A 21,400-nucleotide genomic window follows, 5' to 3' on the forward strand; every position below is an offset into this window, starting at 1 on the left:
GTTAGATAGGGAGCATTCAAATCAGCACACGATTTTGGTCACATGTTATGACGGCGGGAAGGAGTCAAACATTGTGTCCACAGAAATCGTTGTCAACGTTGTGGATGACAACGACAACGCTCCACGATTCATACATGCAGAACCTAAGATCTCTGTACACAAACATTCTAAGGCGGGAAACGTCATCTGTCACGTGACTGCTGTTGATGACGATGAAAATGACAACGCTAAAATAAGTTATGCCATTGTTCCGGAGAGTAAATATTTCTCTGTCGATCGGAACTCGGGATCTGTTTTCGTCACTCAGTCACTCGATTCACTCAGTCAGTCGGAAGTGACGCTGACTGTTGTTGCCAGGGACAGCGGCAGCCCTCCCAAGCAATCAAGTATGGACATTACTGTCACTATCTCGTCCAGGTCAACCCTGGATTCAAATAACAAGCGTTTTGGCCATTTTGCCTTGGATGCAAACCACGTGATAGACTTTTCCAATGGTATGATAGTTGCGTGTGTAATAATATTGACCGGTGTAGCGTCCATCATTTTGATCCTGGTAATCTGTTGTGTTAGGGGAGGTAACTCAAAGGACACTGATGAGGAGTCACAAAAACCTGGTGAAAAATGTGGGTCGGCAATATCTGTTATTAGCATAGAGAAACTTGCTACAAGTGTCGAGAATGAAATCTAGCACTTTTGTTGTGATCGATGTTTTATGGAACAATCTCTTAGTGCTATAGTGGATTTTCAAAAGACAGTTTAGTGTTTTTGTTTATTTCTGTATGTAGTTATTTTACTACTAGACTTAATTTTTGGTATAGTTCTTTAATTCCATAAAATAAAATTTGCTTTCCCTTTGAACACAAATACTGAGTTTGTTATCTATGATAATATAACAACAAACACAAGTAAGAAGGTACCTTTTCCCTCGTAATGACAACTCGGTCCAAGCCATAAACAGACTGAGCATAGTTCTGTGTTAATGGACGACTACTACGTTAACAGTTCGACAACAAATCGTCATCGGAAAGCCAGGAATGAACGACTGATTACATACCCGAGTAACGTTAGGGGGAAAGATTCTTCATCAAGTAATGGTTTATTTGATAGTTGTTTTCACTTAAACGATGGCGTTCATTTTTATGGGTGAAGGAACCCAGAAGTAAGGCACTGACCTTTAATGAGTTACTGACAAGACCTCCCACGTGTGAGACATACACACTTTACACCTGGCGAAGGAAAAAAAATTACACTTGTTGTCACCAAGACCCCCACGAACACCAAGAGTGACGAATCTACCAGTTGCGTGTCCATGGACGGGTTTAAAAACCAAACTTCACATATGAACTGCACTCGACTTATAAACCCATTTAAGTCAACAACATGCGGTCCTGTTGTGTTTTCTTAAAACATAAAAATGTTCAAAAAAACATCTTAAATGTGAGTCAAAAATATGTTGATTCCATGATTGGTTGAATGACTGATTGGTGTTGAACTCAGGTATGGTTCACTTATACGACGCATTCTTTAGTACGCCGTAGAGTACCAATCATATAAATGAATAAATAAGTAAATGAGTTTTTCATTACAGGAATCAGGTTCATGGATGGAGGAAACTGGATAGCCTCTGGTAAACCATCGCCCTTCGCCAGGTACCTTACCAACCTCACAGAAACATGTAATGATCATTGTTACGCAATGTGGCCTGCTGACCTTTCTATACTTCAATGCACACATAAACGCTGTAATATGTACTACTTTAACTTTGACTGTACATGTACATCTTCCATTCGAATTGTCTGAAGCCAAGCGAACATGTTGAAAAATTTGTTTAGCTATTTATACCTGAAGGCGGAAAAGACAATGAGCAACCGATAGTACACGCAGAATAAAATACGCAGCAAATAGTTCTTGTGGTGTATTTCTGGTTTGCTATAGTCTATTTCTTTTAGCCAATCGGCTTCATCCAGCTCTCTGTAAAATCGGTCATACTCGCTACCTAAGTTGTCCTTAGTCAGTGACATGTAACAACCCAAGTTCTCCACGTAAGTTACACAGAAAATGCACATAAAATACTTTTAATTCAAAACGTTAAACTTCACAAACTTAGTTCCAACATCAAGAACTCATTGCCTCGGGTGAAGTCATAATTATTCAAAAGCAAGTTGAATGCTCGGCAATGATTTTTTTTTTTTTTTAGATTGGTGTTTTACGCCATACTCAAGAACATTTCACTTATACGACGGCGGCCAGCATTATGGTGGGTGGAAACCGGGCACAGCCCGGGGGAAACCCACGACCATCCGCAGGTTGGTTTCAGACCTTCCCACTTACGGCCGGAAAGGAAGCCAGCATGAGCTGGACTCGAACTCACAGCGACCGCATTGGTGAGAGGCTCCTGGGTCATTACGCTGCGCTAGCGCGCTAACCGACTGAGCCACGGAGGCCCCTGTTTCGGCAATGAGCTTGGAGAGTAATTTGTTTTACATTGGTTGCACCATCAAGGCCTTATAACAAGCTCCAAAAAAGCCTGTGCTACTGTCTCTGCGAATAGATTACCTTGTTTTAATTTTGAAACATCAATATCTGAAATCATACTGCCATGAGATCATACACTACAAGAGCTAAAATAAAATTCATCTATTAACGCTGCATTATACTAAAAAGTGTAAACAATTTCAAACATGGCAGTGTCAGAAACAAGGTTTACAGAGTTTACAGTCAGGTCAATAGCAGCTTAGATAACTGGTGTTGGAATAATTTCAAACCAGCTATATATCCAGTATGCCACTGTTTTTTTTTTAAAATCATTATGACCGAGCTTATGAGCTTTAACATTATGAATTATGAAAATTGTTCTAACATTTTTCATGCGAGAAAATGAACTTCAAACATATTCATGTGTAGAGCTTGCGTTCTTACGTGTCACTGACCAAAGACTATTTTGGTGGCGAGTATGATTGATTTTACAATCAGATCAATATAGGTGACTGGTTAAAAGAAATAGACTATAGTCTGACAAAGGCATCAAAGACATTAAGTGCAACAGGTATCACGAATTTTTGCCTGACACCGGACAGGTCTTCACATGTTAAAATGAGGTTGATCCACCATGGATTTCATTTTAACAAGAGGCCCCATTCCTGAACTGTTAGATACCCATAGTATATCACTGCCTGGACGATGTTTTTCATTGATCCTTACACGGAAAGCATAATTCAACATAATATGTTTTTGAACTTGAAAATAAATTTTATTAGATGTAGTAAAAAAAAATATACCAAAATTTATCTACCATAACAAATAAGAAGTAAGTAATAAACGTAACTGGAGTTCAAACAATCTCAATAGCACTACGACATGGTTGTCTTTAAACAGAGCTATGTCTTAATGGTAAGTTTCTCCGTGCTTATAACGGAAATTCTCGACCTCAGTGTATCAGTGGACATCTGCGACTCTGCATCAGTGTCATCAGATCTACGTCTCTTAACACGGCAAATTACTATAATCAAACTGACTGACGCAATAGCGGTCAGAATTATAACAAACACAACTATCATCAAATTAGGAAACATTTCCGACTTGTCTGTATTAGTTAGGAAATCCTCAGACTGAGTGTCCTTCAAACTAGAACTTGGCACAAATAAAACGGTGATGCTTATCTCGGTGTGTTTTGACGGGCTTCCGTTGTCTTTTGCTACAACAGTCAATATCACTTTCGGTTCATTCAGCGAATCAAGTGGTTTGTTGACAGAAACAGACCCTGAGTTCTGATTGATAGAGAAATACTGATTCTCCGGAATGATCGCAAACTTGACGTTAGAATTGTCATTTTCATCGCCATCAACAGCAGTAACCTGGAATATCACTTGCCCGACACTAACATCTTTGTATATATAGACCTCGGGATTTGTTTGTGTGAATTCTGGAGCGTTGTCGTTCTCGTCCAAAACGTTGACAATGATTTCATTTGACACAACATTGGGTTGTTTTCCCCTGTCGTGACACGTTACCAAAACAATATGCCGAGAGGACTGTTCTCTATCTAGCTTGACATTCAGTATAAGCTGGAACTCGGTTTCACTCAGAGGAATCAGCGAAAAGTGTTCATTCTCCACAATACACGTAATGTCCGCGTTCACACCAGAGTCTTTGTCTTTCACTGAAATCGCAGCCACGAAATGTTGTCTTTCTGCCGATTCGGAGACAAAAGCTTCGTCAGTGCTAGAAAGAAAGTTCACTGTGATCTCGGGGACGTTGTCGTTTACGTCTAAAACGTTCACCGTAACTACTGATGTTGACGTCAGTGGCGGCGAACCCCCATCCACAGCCTCCACAATCAGTCGGTAGAGCTTTTCATCTTCGTAATCAAACATCTTCAGGGTGAACACATCACCAGATAGGGGGTCAATATAAAACATACCTGGGTAAATCATCGCTGTATCTGCGCTTATTCTGTAACTCAGCTGGCCATTCACACCTGAATCCTCGTCACTGGCCGTCATCTGGATTACAGGTGAATCGATAGCGGAATTTTCCTCCACAGTTACTGTAGTTTGCACAGTTGTGAACACAGGTGATCTGTTAACAGCCTGTACTAATATAACTATTGTCGTGGTACCTGTTCTCGGAGGAGATCCACCATCTTTAGCCTCCAGTCTCAGTCGGTGTTGTTGCTGTGTTTGTTTATCAAGTATCCCTGTAAGTCTTATCCGCAGATCATCTGTACCGTCCAGGTTACTGGTAACATCCAACGCGAACATTTCACTGGCGGGAGAAATCTGATAGGTGATCACAGAGTTATCTCCCATATCTAGGTCAATGGCAGAGGGGATCGGAAACGTCGTGTTGACGTCAGCATCTTCAAAAATCTCCAACTGGACATCTTCTTCGCGAAAGAAAGGCGCATTATCATTAACATCAGTTATCATGATATCAAAACGGAAAATGCCAACCAATTTGGATTCCAAGGACACAGCGATATCCAATTTCACCAAACACGGTTCCGTATGATCACAGATTTCTTCCCGGTCTAAACTTTTCATCAGGAAAATGTCACCACTTGATTTTGTGATTTGGAAATAATCAGCGAAGGGGTTGCCTCGTTTGAGAATAGAACACATGGGCTTAACGCCGTGTTTTGCTGTGGTCATACCTCCATTCCCGTTGAAAACATCACCGATGGCGGTGTACGCTGGAGTGTCTTCTGGTATAGCGATGACCTGTCGAGAAGTTATCTGTCCATCCACGGCGATGACCAGCAGCACCAGAAAAACTGCTCGTGTCCTAAAACCCATGGTTTATGTGTGTACCTAAGTGTAAATAAAAGAAGATCTCTGGTGCAGTATGGTCGCCGAAAATGTCAGGTTTGGCTTTTCACCTGTCTTAGGCCACTCTAAATATCCTGTGAAATAGAATAAACTAAATCGGTATTATTCAAACAATTCCATATTTTCATATGTTACGAGGAACAATTCTGTTCTGGTTCACCCTTGGTTAAAACCCATTCATATTCCACAAAAAATGACAACACCTGAATCAGTGGTGAAAAGCTTCTCTGAATGAAAAACTGTAAATCCTTGAACATCGACAGCGCGTGTAAAAATATATTAATTTTATTGCTTTTACAGCATGGTTTAGCAAATAATACTCGAGTATTTGTTCTCAATGTCAATAAAGCAGTTTAAAGTAAAATATTTTAAAATTTTACATTAGAAATCAGGCCTAATAGCCACCTGCATAATAATTCTTACCTTTATAATTCAGCGTTTATCTTGTTCATGAACAAGAATAGCGGTTTCTTTTCGGAAAGTCCTTGTATTATCACAGGCTGGTTGGTTTTTGATTGACTGAGAAATCGTCTTCAGACTTATATAAAGCATCTTGGACCGAGAATTGGTCATATATCCACCGAAGACCACCGCTAAGTATATCCCCGCATTTCCCTCTCCACTTGTATTAGCTTTGTTCTTCGCTGATTATCTAGCACTAAAGGAGGCCTTCCGACGGCTCCTGTCTGAATGATAATCCCTGCCGTGTTCTCTATGCCTCTTGTATTTCACCTGGTTGTCTGTAATATATTAATCTGTAAATCCCGTAGCTCGCCTAAGGGATTATCTCCTGTGACATTGATTGAACAATAACTGCAAAGGAAACGTATTCGAATATAATTTCCTTTACACCCTATCTCCTTTCAACATGCATGTTTAAAAAATAAAAAAAAACCTTGCAACGGTCGAAAAGAGCAAAATTAAAGTACTCCAAAGTTATTGTTTTAAAATTACAGCATGCATTGTCTATTCAGATCATCAAAATGGGTAATACATATTTGCTATGAAGTCCACCCGTCGACTACCTCATTTCTTTCTGGGAACACCTGTTGGCAGAATGGTCTAAATGTTTGGCAAGGATTATTGAGTATTATAGGTGCCTGACTGTGAGGTTGTTGCTTCAAAGCCCTGATTGCTTTTTCACCACTAGAATCTCTGGTACGTAACCAGGAATAACGATTCGAAAAAATTCACAGTGAACAGCTGTTACACGCACAGGTGAAAAATACATAAACTTGTTCATATTCTATAATATTACTTTTAATGTTTCGATTTCTAATTTATAACGCAGTGATCTTTGAACTAGAGAAGGAACATGAAAACTTGGCGCCTTAATCCTCCACCATGTTAAGACGATGTAGGATTAACAGGTTAATGTTTGTTCAATCTCTCAACCTAATCAAGTTTAATCAACACACAGAATAACGGAAATACTTGCACACCTGACGTCATAATCCCGGACGGAGGACAGTCTTTAGCGGCAAACTTCAAGGCTCTCTAGTACCTTAAAACATGTAAGATCAATTGCGCATTTAATCAACGTTTTCTTCGAAATAATAACCTTGTTGCGTGCTATCTCCGCGTAGACCTTTTATTCTTACCGACAAAACACAACACAGACAAACATAATCGCTACAGCAGATGTATCACTACAACTTCAATAGCTAACCACGATTTATAAGACATTTATTTTTCCCATATATAGTGGTACATCATATTGTGCGTCACACAATATTAACTGTGTTGTCATAGCTTTCTCATATATCCAGTTGGCCTGTAAGAACATATATAACGGTAGTTGATTTAACGTCAACATATATTGTTACAAGATATCCCCATGTAAAAGAGAACCCTCTTTTAAGCGGTGGTAAAATTTTGGTTGGTTTAGAAACACTAAAAGGCACATAGGGATATAATATGAATAGCTTTTCTTCACAACAATGCTTTTCATGTAACAATGTTCGTCAAAAGCTTGCAGACAAAATAAATCACAGTTACTTTGAGACTGAAATGATAAATGTTGATTCCTTCCCCCATAAAACCCATGACTTTCACATCAGTGAGCCCTTCTGCAGTTTACGTCGTTAACATCAGTCAAATAAGTCTAAGTTTGATTTATCTTTGTTAAAACATTCAATGTGATTTTATATCCACAAGAATAGGGTACCACGGGTCCATGTACAATGAGTTTCAATTCCATTTCCACAAACTAATTTTTTTTGTTCAACCAAAAATGTGGCAAGTTTTACGTTAAATTATACCAATACAAATGTCACGGGATATTTTTGTTGTTTTCAACTAATTATACATTATACATTGACGCACTTGTGAACAAAGTTGAAAAGCTTTTTTCATTGAACGTGATCAGCTAAAAGTATAGAACTTTATCATTCAAATGTACAACGTTAGAAATACCAAACACTTATGTTGATTTAATTATGAAAAGCACTTTAGCCTTCTGTTCAAAATTAAAAGAACGTATAATTGTTTTGATTCGCTTAGAATATAGGGGCCTCCGTGGCCAAGGGAGCCACGGCGCAATAAATCAGGGGCCTTTATCTATCTGGTCGCCGTGAGTTCAAATCCAGCTTCTGCAGGCTGCCTCATCGGCTGTACGTGGGAAGGTCTTCGGATGGTCCTGAGTTTCCCCCCGGGTTATGCCCTGCTTCCTCCCACCCTATTGCTGGCCGCAGTTGTATAAGTGAAATATTATTGAGTACAGCGTAAAATACCGATAAAATAAATAACAAATCAATCAAATCAATAAATAACTTAAAATATTTTTATTTCACAGGATAACTTGTACTACATCAGAAGATATCTTTAAACCTTGGGTGAAGTTACTGCCACATTAGGGAGTACAGCATAACGACGCACAGCCATGATGTATCTACAGTCAATACTTGCTCTGCTGTGTTGTGGCGCTAATGGAATCACAATTTTGACTCAGCATATCGTCATTCCAGAGGACACACCAGTGTACGCCGTTATCGGGAATATTTTGGCGTTTGGTGAGACTAATGTTTTGAAGGATAACCCCAGAGGAGACAAATGGAAGTTCTCCATTCTTCGAAAAGGCAACCCTTTCGCTGATTATTTCCAAGTCACGAAATCCAATGGTGACATTTTCCTTCAAAAGCATCTAGACAGAGAAGAAATTTGCCGCCATACAGAGCACTGTATAATTAAACTAGACATTGCTTTGTCTTCGGAATCCAAGATGATTGATATTTTCCCTGTGGATATTATAGTAACTGATGTTAATGACAACGCGCCTTTCTTTCTCGAACCAATGGTTCAGCTGGAGCTCTTAGAAGATGCTGAAGTAAATACGACGTTTCCGATCCCCTCTGCCGCCGACCTGGACATGGGAGATAACTCTGTGATCACTTATCAGATTTCTCCCGCCAGTGAAATGTTCGCGCTGGATGTTAACAGAAACCTGGACGGTACAGACGACCTGTGCATTAGACTGGCGGGAAAATTTGATAAGGGAACACAACAACACCAACTGAGACTGGAGGCTAAAGATGGCGGATCTCCTCCGAGGACGGGAACCACGACAATAGTTGTATCTGTTCTGACTGTCAACAGATCACCTGTATTTACACCAATCCAAACTACAGTAACTGTGGAGGAAAATTCCGCTATCGATTCACCTGTAATCCAGATGACGGCCAGTGACGAGGATTCAGGTGTAAATGGCCAGCTGAGTTACAGAATAAACGCAGATACAGCGATGACTTACCCTGGTGTGTTTCATATTGACCCCCTATCTGGTGATGTGTTCACCCTGAAGATGTTTGATTACGAAGATGAAAAGTTCTACCGACTGATTGTGGAGGCTGTGGATGGGGGTTCGCCGCCACTGACGTCAACGTCTGTCGTTAAGGTGAACGTTTTAAACGACAACGTCCCCGAGATCACAGTGAACTTTCTTTCTGGCACTGACGAAGCTTTTCTCTCCGAATCAGCAGGAGTACAACATTTCTTGGCGGCGGTTTCAGTGAAAGACAAAGACTCTGGTATGAACGCGGACATTATGTGTGCCATAGATGAGGAAAGTTTCCTCCTGATTGCTATTGGTCAACATGAATTCCAGCTAGTGACGAAGGCAAAGTTAGATAGGGAGCATTCAAATCAGCACACGGTTTTGGTCACATGTTATGACGGCGGAAAGGAGTCAAACATCGTGTCCACAGAAATCGTTGTCAACGTTGTGGATGACAACGACAACGCTCCACGATTCATACATGCAGAACCTAAGATCTCTGTACACAAACATTCTAAGGCCGGAAACGTCATCTGTCATGTGACTGCTGTTGATGACGATGAAAATGACAACGCTAAAATAAGTTATTCCATTGTTCCGGAGAGTAAATATTTCTCTGTCGATCGGAACTCCGGATCTGTTTTCGTCACTCAATCACTCGATTCACTCGGTCAGCCGGAAGTGACACTGACTGTTGTTGCCAGGGACAGCGGCAGCCCTCCCAAGCAATCAAGTATGGACATTACTGTCACTATCTCGTCCAGGTCAACCCTGGATTCCAATGGTATGATAGTTGCGTGTGTAATAATATTGAGCGGTGTAGCGTCCATCATTTTGATCCTAGTAATCTGTTGTGTTAGGGGAGGTAACTCAAAGGACACTGATGAGGAGTCACAAAAACCTGGTGAAAAATGTGGGTCGACAATATCTGTTATTAGCATAGAGAAACTTGCTACAAGTGTCGAAAATGAAATCTAGCACTTTGGTTGTGATCGATGTTTTATGGAACAATCTCTTAGTGCTATAGTGGATTTTCAAAAGACAGTTTAGTGTTTTTGTTTATTTCTGTATGGAGTTCTTTTACTACTAGACTTAATTTTTGGTATAGTTGTTTAATTCCATAAAATAAAATTTGCTTTCTCTTTGAACACAAATATTGAGTTTGTTATCTATGATAATATAACAACAAACACAAGTAAGAAGGTACCTTTTCCCTCGTAATGGCAACTCGGCCCAAGCCATAAAACAGACTGAGCATAGTTCTGTGTTAATGGACGACTACTACGTTAACAGTTCGACAACAAATCGTCATCGGAAAGCCAGGAATGAACGACTGATTACATACCCGAGTAACGTTAGGGGGGAAAGATTCTTCATCAAGTAATGGTTTATTTGATAGTTGTTTTCACTTAAACGATGGCGTTCATTTTTATGGGTGAAGGAACCCAGAAGTAAGGCACCGACCTTTAATGAGTTACTGACAAGACCTCCCACGTGTGAGACATACACACTTTACAGCTGTCGAAGGAAAAAAAATTACACTTATTGTCACCAAGACCCCCACGAACACCAAGAGTGACGAATCTACCAGTTGCATGTCCATGGACGGGTTTAAAAACCAAACTTCACATATGAACTGCACTCGACTTATAAACCCATTTAAGTCAACAACATGCGGTCCTGTTGTGTTTTCTTAAAACATAAAAATGTTCAAAAAAAACATCTTAAATGTGAGTCAAAAATATGTTGATTCCATGATTGGTTGAATGACTGATTGGTGTTGAACTCAGGTATGTTTCACTAATACGACGCATTATTGAGTACGCCGTAGAGTACCAATCATATAAATGAATAAATAAGTCGATGAGTTTTTCATTACAGGAATCAGGTTCATGGTTGGAGGAAACTTGATAGCCTGTGGTAAACCATCGCCCTTCGCCAGGCACCTTACCAATCTCACAGAAACATGTAATGATCATTGTTACGCAATGTGGCCTGCTGACCTTTCTATACTTCAATGCACACATAAGCGCTGTAATATGTACTGCTTTAACTTTGACTGTACATGTACATCTTCCATTCGAATTGTCTGAAGCCAAGCGAAGATGTTGAAAATTTGTTTAGCTATTTATACCTGAAGGCGGAAAAGACAATGAGCGACCGATAGTACACGCAGAATAAAATACGCAGCAAATAGTTCTTGTGGCGTATGTCTGGTTTGCTATAGTCTATTTCTTTTAGCCAATCGGCTTCATCCAGCTCTCTGTAAAATCGGCCATACTTGCTACCAAAATTGTCCTTAGTCAGTGACATGTAACAACCCAATTCTGCACGTAAGTTACACAGAAAATGCACTTAAAATACTTTTTATTCAAAATGTTAAACTTCACAAACTTAGTTTCGACATCAAGAACTCATTGCCTCGGGTGACGTCATAATTATTCAAAAGCAAGTTGAATGCTCGGCAATGAGCTTGGAGAGTAATTTGTTTTACATTGGTTGCACCATCAAGGCCTTAGAACAAGCTCCAAAAAAGCCTGTGCTACTTACTGTCTCTGCGAATAGATTACTTTGTTTTACATTGGTTGCTACATCAATCTATGAAATCATACTGCCGTGAGATCATACACTACAAGAGCTAAAAAAAAATTCATCTATTAACGTTGCATTATACTAAAAAGTGTAAACAATTTCAATCATGGCAGTGTCAGAAACAGGGTTTACAGAGTTTACAGTCAAATCAATAGCACCTTGGGTAACTGGTGTTGGGATAATTCAAACCAGCTATATATCCAGCATGCCACTGTTTGTTTTTAAATAATTATGACCGAACTTATGGGCTTTAACATTATGAATTATGAAAATTGTTCTAACATTTTTCATGCAAGAAAATGAAATTCAAACATATTCATGTGTAGAGCTTGCGTTCTTACGTGTCACTGACCAAAGGCAATTTTGTTGGCGAGTATGACTGATTTTACAGACAGCTCAATATAGGTGACTGGTTAGAAGAAATAGACTATAGTCTGACAAAGGCATCAAAGACATTAAGTGCAAGACGTAACACGACTTCTTGTTTGACACCGGGCAGGTCTTCCCATGTTAAAATGAGGTTTATCCACCATGGATTTCATTTTAACAAGAGGCCCCATTCCTGAACTGTTAGATACCCATAGTATATCACTGCCTGGACGATGTTTTCTTTCTTTTTTCATTTATCCTTACACGGAAAGCATAATTCAACATAATATGTTTTTCCACTTAAAAGTAAATTTTATTAGATGTATTAAAAAAATTATACCAAAATTTATATACCATAACAAATAAGAAGTAAGTAATAAACGTAACTGGAGTTCAAACAGTCTAAATAGCACTACGACATAGTTTTCTTTAAACAGTGCTATATCTTAATGGTAAGTTTCTCCGTGCTGATAACGGAAATTCTTGACCTCAGTGTATCAGTGGACATCTGCGACTCTGCATCAGTGTCATCAGAGCTACGTCTCTTAACACAGCAAATTACTATAATCAAACTGACTGAAGCAACAGCGGTCAGAATTATAACAAACACAACTATCATCAAATTAGGAAACATTTCCGACTTGTCTGTATTAGTTAGGAAATCCTCAGACTGAGTGTCCTTCAAACTGGGGTTTGGCACAAAGGAAACGGTGATGCTTATCTTGGTGTGTTTTGACGGGCTTCCGTTGTCTGTTGCTACAACAGTCAATATCACTTTCGGTTCATTCAGCGAATCAAGTGGTTTGTTGACAGAAACAGACCCTGAGTTCTGATTGATAGAGAAATACTGATTCTCCGGAATGATCGCAAACTTGACGTTAGAATTGTCATTTTTATCGCCATCAACAGCAGTAACCTGGAATATCACTTGCCCAATGCTAACATTTTTGTATATATAGACCTCGGGATTTATTTGTGTGAATTCTGGAGCGTTGTCGTTCTCATCCAAAACGTTGACAACGATTTCCTTTGACACAACATTGGGTTGTTTTCCGCTGTCGTGACACGTTACCAAAACAATATGCCGAGAGGACTGTTCTCTATCTAGCTTGACATTCAGTACAAGCTGGAACTCGGTTTCGCTCAGAGGAATCAGCGAAAAGTGTTCATTCTCCACAATGCACGTAATGTCCGCGTTCACACCAGAGTCTTTGTCTTTCACTGAAATCGCAGCCACGAAATGTTGCCTTTCTGCCGATTCGGAGACAAAAGCTTCGTCAGTGCTAGAAAGAAAGTTCACTGTGATCTCGGGGACGTTGTCGTTTACGTCTAAAACGTTCACCGTAACTACTGACGTTGACGTCAGTGGCGGCGAACCCCCATCCACAGCCTCCACAATCAGTCGGTAGAGCTTTTCATCTTCGTAATCAAACATCTTCAGGGTGAACACATCACCAGATAGGGGGTCAATATGAAACATACCTGGGTAAATCATCGCTGTATCTGCGCTTATTCTGTAACTCAGCTGGCCATTCACACCTGAATCCTCGTCACTGGCCGTCATCTGGATTACAGGTAAATCGATAGCGGAATTTTCCTCCACAGTTACCGTAGTTTGCACAGTTGTGAACACAGGTGATCTGTTAACAGCCTGTACTAATATAACTATTGTCGTGGTACCTGTTCTCGGAGGTGATCCACCATCTTTAGCCTCCAGTCTCAGTCGGTGTTGTTGCTGTGTTTGTTTATCAAGTATCCCTGTAAGTCTTATGCGCAGATCATCTGTACCGTCCAGGTTATTGGTAACATCCAACGCGAACATTTCACTGGCGGGAGAAATCTGATAGGTGATCACAGAGTTATCTCCCATATCTAGGTCAATGGCAGAGGGGATCGGAAACGTCGTGTTGACGTCAGCATCTTCAAAAATCTCCAACTGGACATCTTCTTCGCGAAAGAAAGGCGCATTATCATTAACATCAGTTATCATGATATCAAAACGGAAAATGCCAACCAATTTGAATTCCAAGGACACAGCGATATCCAATTTCACTAAACACGTTTCCGTATGATCACAGATTTCTTCCCGGTCTAAACTTTTCATCAGGAAAATGTCACCACTTGATTTTGTGATTTGGAAATAATCAGCGAAGGGGTTGCCTCGTTTGAGAATAGAACACATGGGCTTAACGCCGTGTTTTGCTGTGGTCATACCTCCATTCCCGTTGAAAACATCACCGATGGCGGTGTTCGCTGGAGTGTCTTCTGGTATAGCGATGACCTGTCGAGAAGTTATCTGTCCATCCACGTCGATGACCAGCAGCACCAGAAAAACTGCTCGTGTCCTAAAACCCATGGTTTATGTGTGTACCTAAGTGTAAATAAAAGAAGATCTCTGGTGCAGTATGGTCGCCGAAAATGTCAGGTTTGGCTTTTCACCTGTCTTAGGCCACTCTAAATATCATGTGAAATAGAATAAATTAAATCGGTATTATTCAAACAATTCCATATTTTCATATGTTACGAGGAACAATTCTGTCCTGGTTCACCCTTGGTTAAAACCCATTCATATTCCACAAAAAATGACAACACCTGAATCAGTGGTGAAAAGCTTCTCTGACTGAAAAACCGTAAATCCTTGAACATCGACAGCGCGTGTAAAAATATATTAATTTTATTGCTTTTACAGCATGGTTTAGCAAATAATACTCGAGTATTTGTTCTCAATGTCAATAAAGCAGTTTAAAGTAAAATATTTTAAAATTTTACATTAGAAATCAGGCCTAATAGCCACCTGCATAATAATTCTTACCTTTATAATTCAGCGTTTATCTTGTTCATGAACAAGAATAGCGGTTTCTTTTCGGAAAGTCCTTGTCTTATCACAGGCTGGTTGGTTTTTGATTGACTGAGAAGTCGTCTTCAGACTTATATAAGACATCTTGGACCGAGAATTGGTCATATAATCCACCGAAGACCCCCGCCAAGTATATCCCCGCATTTCCCTCTCCACTTGTATTAGCTTTGTTCTTCGCTGATTATCTACCACTAAGGGAGGCCTTCCGACGGCTCCTGTCTGAATGATAATCCCTACCGTGTTCTCTATGCCTCTTGTATTTCACCTGGTTGTCTGTAATATATTAATCTGTAAATCCCGTAGCTCGCCTAAGGGATTATCTCCTGTGACATTGATTGAACAATAACCGAAAAGGAAACGTATTCGAATATGATTTCCTTTACACCCTATCTTCTTTCAACGTACATGTTTAAAAAAAATATTGGTTGTAGACGTAGTAAATTTATTGCCATTAATTGATAAAAAATTAAACCACCCACTGCCATCTGTAAAAAATTTGGCCATGGCTTAGTTATGTTACCCTTGCAACAGTTGAAAAGAGCAAAATTAAAGTACTCCAAAATTATTGTTTTAAAATTACAGCATGCATGGTCTATTCAGATTGTCAAAGGGTAATACATATTTGCTTATAAAGTTCACCCGTCAACTTCCTCATGTCTTTCTGGGAACACCTGTTGGCAGAATGGTCTAAATGTTCGGCAATGATTATTGAGTATTATAGGTGCCAGAGTGTAAGGGTCGTTGCTTCGAAGCCCAGATTGCTTTTTCACCACTAGAAACTCTGGTACGTAACCAGGAATAACGATTCGAAACAATTCACAGTGAACAGCAACATTTTACATATATAGGTGAAAAATACATAAACTTGTTCATATTCTATAATATTACTTTCAATGTTTAGCTTTCTAATTTATAACGCAGTGATCTTTGAACTAGAGAAGGAACATGAAAACTTGGAGCCTTAATCCTCCACCATATTAAGAAGATGTAGGATTAACAGGTCAATGTTTGTTCAATCTCTCAATCTAATCAAGTTTAATCAACACACAGAATAACGGAAATACTCGCACACCTGACGTCATAATTACGGACGGAGGACAGTCTTTAGCGGCAAAGTTCAAAGCTGTCTGTTAGCTTGAAACATTAAGATCAATTGTGCATTTAATCAACGTTTTCTTTGAAATAAAAACCTTGTTGCGTGCTATCTCCGCGTAGACCTTTTTTCTTACCGACAAAACACAACACAGACAAACATAATCGCTACAGCAGATGTATCAATATATTTTCAATAGCTAACCACGATTTATTAGACATTTATCTTTGCCAGACACAGTGGTACATCATATTGTGCGTCGCACAATATTAACTGTCTTGTCATAGCTTTCTCATATATCCAGTTGGTCTGTAAGAACATATATAACGGTAGCTGATTTAACGTCAACATATGTTGTGATAAGACATCCCCATGTAAAAGAGAACCTTCTTTTAAGCGGTGGTAAAATTTTAGTTGATTTAGAAACACTAAGAGGCATATAGGGATATAACATGAATAGCTTTTCTTCACAATCATGTAACAATGTTCGTCAAAACCTTGCAGACAAAATAAATCACAGTTACTTGGAGACTGAAATGATAAATGTTGATTCCCTCCCCCATAAAACCCATGACTTTCACATCAATGAGCCCTTCTACAGTTTACGTCGTTAACATCAGTCAAATAAGTCTAAGTTTGATTTATCTTTGTTAAAACATTCAATGTGATTTTATATCCACAAGAATAGGGTACCACAGGTCCATGTACAATAAGTTTCAATTCCATTTCCACAAACTAATTTTTTTATTCAACCAAAAATGTGGCAAGTTTTATGTTCAATTATACCAATACAAAAGTCACGGGATATTTTTCTTGTTTTCAACTAATTATACAATGTGTCAGTTTTGCATTGGTCGCGTGTTGAGGAAATCAAACTCCAATACGTTTCCTCTGTGGCTTTTGTCTAACCAGTATTACATGACATCATCCTTTATTTGTGTAAAGATAAAGGGCGGATAAAAGTATTAGAGACAATACCATCCGACAGGTGGGAACACGGGCACACTCAGCATGAGCCGAAGGTTTTGTCCTTTAACAGTTCCCGAAAAGACCTACACCCTAGCTGACATCACATACAAACAAGCTTCAAAAACACCGCACAGGAAATACGGGGGTTACCCTACTGGGGTGCTAGCCAGAGGGTACATACCTAGAAGCCAAATTTGTGTTTACATGTACAAGTCAGAAGATATTCAATTGGTCATTCACAAATCAACCTTCGAGGCACACCTGTACAACGTAGCAGCATCTTGGAACTCGAAAACTATTACCACAAGGTGTTACCAGAAAGTGCTACATTTTACAAGAACGAACTTTGTGGGTAAGTTGTATTGTAAGAAAGGCTTTGACACTCGTTGTCAAACTCTATACAATCTAGTTTAAATTGCTTTCTTTTCTCCACAAATGCATGATGTTCATCTGTGTAGTATTGGCCAAAGACTAAACAGCCTAAAGTTTAGTGGAACGTTACAAAATTCAAGACGCACTTGTGAACAAAGTTGAAAAGCTTTTTTCATTGAACGTGATCAGCTAAAAGTGTGGAACTTTATCATTCAAATGTGCAACGTTACTTATGTTGATTTAATTATAAAAAGCACTTTAGCCTTCTGTTCAAAATCAAAAGAACGTATAATTGTTTTGATTCGCTTAGAATATAGGGGCCTCCGTGGCCAAGGGAGCCACGGCGCAATAAATCAGGGGCCTTTATCTATCTGGTCGCCGTGAGTTCAAATCCAGCTTCTGCAGGCTGCCTCATCGGCTGAGGTGGGAAGGTCTTCGGATGGTCCTGAGTTTCCCCACGTGTTATGCCCTGCTTCCTCCCACCATATTGCTGGCCGCAGTTGTATAAGTGAAATATTATTGAGTACAGCGTAAAATACCGATAAAATAAATAACAAATCAATCAAATAAATAAATAACTTAAAATATTTTTATTTCACAGGATAACTTGTACTACACCAGAAGATATCTTTAAACCTTGGGTGAAGTTACTGCCACATTAGGGAGTACAGCATAACGACGCACAGCCATGATGTATCTACAGTCAATACTTGCTCTGTTGTGTTGTGGCGCTAATGGAATCACAATTTTGACTCAGCATATCCTCATTCCAGAGGACACACCAGTGTACGCCGTTATCGGTAATATTTTGGCCTTTGGTGAGACTAATGTTTTGAAGGATAACCCCAGAGGAGACAAATGGAAGTTCTCCATTTTTCGAAAAGGCAACCCTTTCGCTGATTATTTCCAAGTCACGAAATCCAATGGTGACATTTTCCTTCAAAAGCATCTAGACAGAGAAGAAATTTGCCGCCATACAGAGCACTGTATAATTAAACTAGACATTGCTTTGTCTTCGGAATCCAAGATGATTGATATTTTCCCTGTGGATATTAAAGTAACTGATGTTAATGACAACGCGCCTTTCTTTCTCAAACCAATGGTTCAGCTGCAGCTCTTAGAAGATGCTGAAGTAAATACGACGTTTGCGATCCCCTCTGCCACTGACCTAGATGTGGGAGATAACTCTGTGATCACTTATCAGATTTCTCCCCCAAGTGAAATGTTCGCGTTGGATGTTACCAGCAACCTGGACGGTACAGATGATCTGCGCATAAGACTTACAGGGATACTTGATAAACAAACACAGCAACAACACCGACTGAGACTGAAGGCTAAAGATGGTGGATCTCCTCCGAGAACAGGTACCACGACAATAGTTATATTAGTACAGGCTGTCAACAGATCACCTGTGTTCACAACTGTCCAAACTACGGTAACTGTGGAGGAAAATTCTGCTATCGATTCACCTGTAATCCAGATGACGGCCAGTGACGAGGATTCAGGTGTGAATGGCCAGCTGAGTTACAGAATAAGCGCAGACACAGCGATGATTTACCCAGGTATGTTTCATATTGACCCCCTATCTGGTGATGTGTTCACCCTGAAGATGTTTGATTACGAACATGAAAAGCTCTACCGACTGATTGTGGAGGCTGTGGACAGGGGTTCGCCGCCACTGACGTCAACGTCTGTCGTTAAGGTGAACGTTTTAGACGTAAACGACAACGTCCCCGAGATCACAGTGAACTTTCTTTCTGGCACTGACGAAGCTTTCGTCTCCGAATCAGCAGGAGAACAACATTTCGTGGCTGCGATTTCAGTGAAAGACAAAGACTCTGGTATGAACGCGGACGTTATGTGTACCATAGATGAGGAAAGTTTTCTCCTGATTGCTATTGGTCAACATGAATTCCAACTAGTGCTGAAGGCAAAGTTAGATAGGGAGCATTCAAATCAGCACACGATTTTGGTCACATGTTATGACGGCGGAAAGGAGTCAAACATTGTGTCCACAGAAATCGTTGTCAACGTTGTGGATGACAACGACAACGCTCCACGATTCATACATGCAGAACCTAAGATCTCTGTATACAAACATTCTAAGGCGGGAAACGTCATCTGTCACGTGACTGCTGTTGATGACGATGAAAATGACAACGCTAAAATAAGTTATGCCATTGTTCCGGAGAGTAAATATTTCTCTGTCGGTCAGAACTCGGGATCTGTTTTCGTCACTCAGTCACTCGATTCACTCGGTCAGTCGGAAGTGACGCTGACTGTTGTTGCCAGGGACAGCGGGAGCCCTCCCAAGCAATCAAGTATGGACATTACTGTCACTATCTCGTCCAGGTCAACACTGGATTCAAATAACAAGCGTTTTGGCCATTTTGCCTTGGATGCAAACCACGTGATAGACTTTTCCAATGCTATGATAGTTGCATGTGTAATAATATTAACCGGTGTAGCGTCCATGATTTTGATCCTAGTAATCTGTTGTGTTAGGGGAGGTAACTCAAAGGACACTGATGAGGAGTCACAAAAACCTGGTGAAAAATGTGGGTCGACAATATCTGTTATTAGCACAGAGAAACTTGCTACAAGTGTCGAGAATGAAATCTAGCACTTTGGTTGTGATCGATGTTTTATGGAACAATCTCTTAGTGCTATAGTGGATTTTCAAAAGACAGTTTAGTGTTTTTGTTTATTTCTGTATGTAGTTATTTTACTACTAGACTACTTAATTTTTGGTATAGTTCTTTCATTCCATAAAATAAAATTTGCTTTCTCTTTGAACACAAATATTGAGTTTGTTATCTATGATAATATAACAACAAACACAAGTAAGAAGGCACCTTTTCCCTCGTAATGGCAACTCGGTCCAAGCCATAAAACAGACTGAGCATAGTTCTGTTTTAATGGACGACTACTACGTTACCAGTTTGACAACAAATCGTCATCGGAAAGCCAGGAATGAACGACTACATACCCGAGTAACTTTAGGCGGGAAAGGTTCTTCATCAAGTAATGGTTTATTTGATAGTTGTTTTCACTTATACGATGGCGTTCATTTTTATGGGTGAAGGAACCCAGAAGTAAGGCACCGACCTTTGGTGAGTTACTAACAAGACTTCCCACGTGTGAGAAATACACACTTTACACCTGGCGAAGGAAAAAAAAATTATACTTATTGTCACCAAGACCCCCACGAACACCAAGAGTGGCGAATCTACCAATTGCACGTCCATGGACAGGTTTAAAAACCAAACTTGACATATGAACTGCACTCGACTTATAAACCCATTTAAGTCAACAACATGCGGTCCTGTTGTTTTTTCTTAAAACATAAAATGTTAGTCAAAAATATGTTGATTCCATGATTGGTTGAATGACTGATTGGTGTTGAACTCAGGTATGGTTCACTTATACGACGCATTCTTGAGTAGGCCGTAGAGTACCAATCATATAAATAAATAAATAAGTAAATGAGTTTTTTATTACAGGAATCAGGTTCATGGATGGAGGAAAATGGATAGCCTGTGGTAAACCATCGCCTTTCGCCAGGTACCTTACCAACCTCACAGAAACATGTAATGATCATTGTTACGCAATGTGGCCTGCTGACCTTTCTATACTTCAATGCACACATAAGCGCTGTAATATGTACTACTTTAACTTTGACTGTACATGTACCTCTTCCATTCGAATTGTCTGAAGCCAAGCGAAGATGTTGACAAATTTGTTTAGCTATTTATACCTGAACGCGGAAAAGACAATCAGCAACCGATAGTACACGCAGAATAAAATACGCAGCAAATAGTTCTTGTGGTGTATGTGTGGTTTGCTATAGTCTATTTCTTTTAGCCAATCGGCTTCATCCAGCTCTCTGTAAAATCAGTCATACTCGCTATCAAAGTTGTCCTTAGTCAGTGACATGTAAGAACCCAAGTTCTGCACGTGAGTTACACGGTAAATGCACTTAAAATACTTTTAATTCAAAATGTTAAACTTCATAAACTTAGTTCCGACATCAAGAACTCATTGCCTCG

General features: G+C 39.7%; 1 protein-coding gene across 1 annotated transcript in view; it reads right to left on the reverse strand.

Annotated features, from left to right (window-relative positions):
• The window catches only part of LOC135473333 (protocadherin Fat 4-like), a 59,782-nt gene that overhangs the window by 15,935 nt on the left and 22,447 nt on the right, over positions 1-21,400 (reverse strand). The window contains exons 6-7 of the mRNA XM_064753182.1: positions 12,669-14,405; positions 3,516-5,283 (exon numbers count right to left, since the gene is read on the reverse strand). Coding sequence (XP_064609252.1) covers positions 3,516-5,283; positions 12,669-14,405 — 3,505 coding nt within the window. The remainder of the gene's footprint in view (positions 1-3,515; positions 5,284-12,668; positions 14,406-21,400) is intronic.

This window comes from Liolophura sinensis, chromosome 8, assembly GCF_032854445.1.
Source record: "Liolophura sinensis isolate JHLJ2023 chromosome 8, CUHK_Ljap_v2, whole genome shotgun sequence".
In the NCBI taxonomy this organism is placed as follows: domain Eukaryota; kingdom Metazoa; phylum Mollusca; class Polyplacophora; order Chitonida; family Chitonidae; genus Liolophura; species Liolophura sinensis.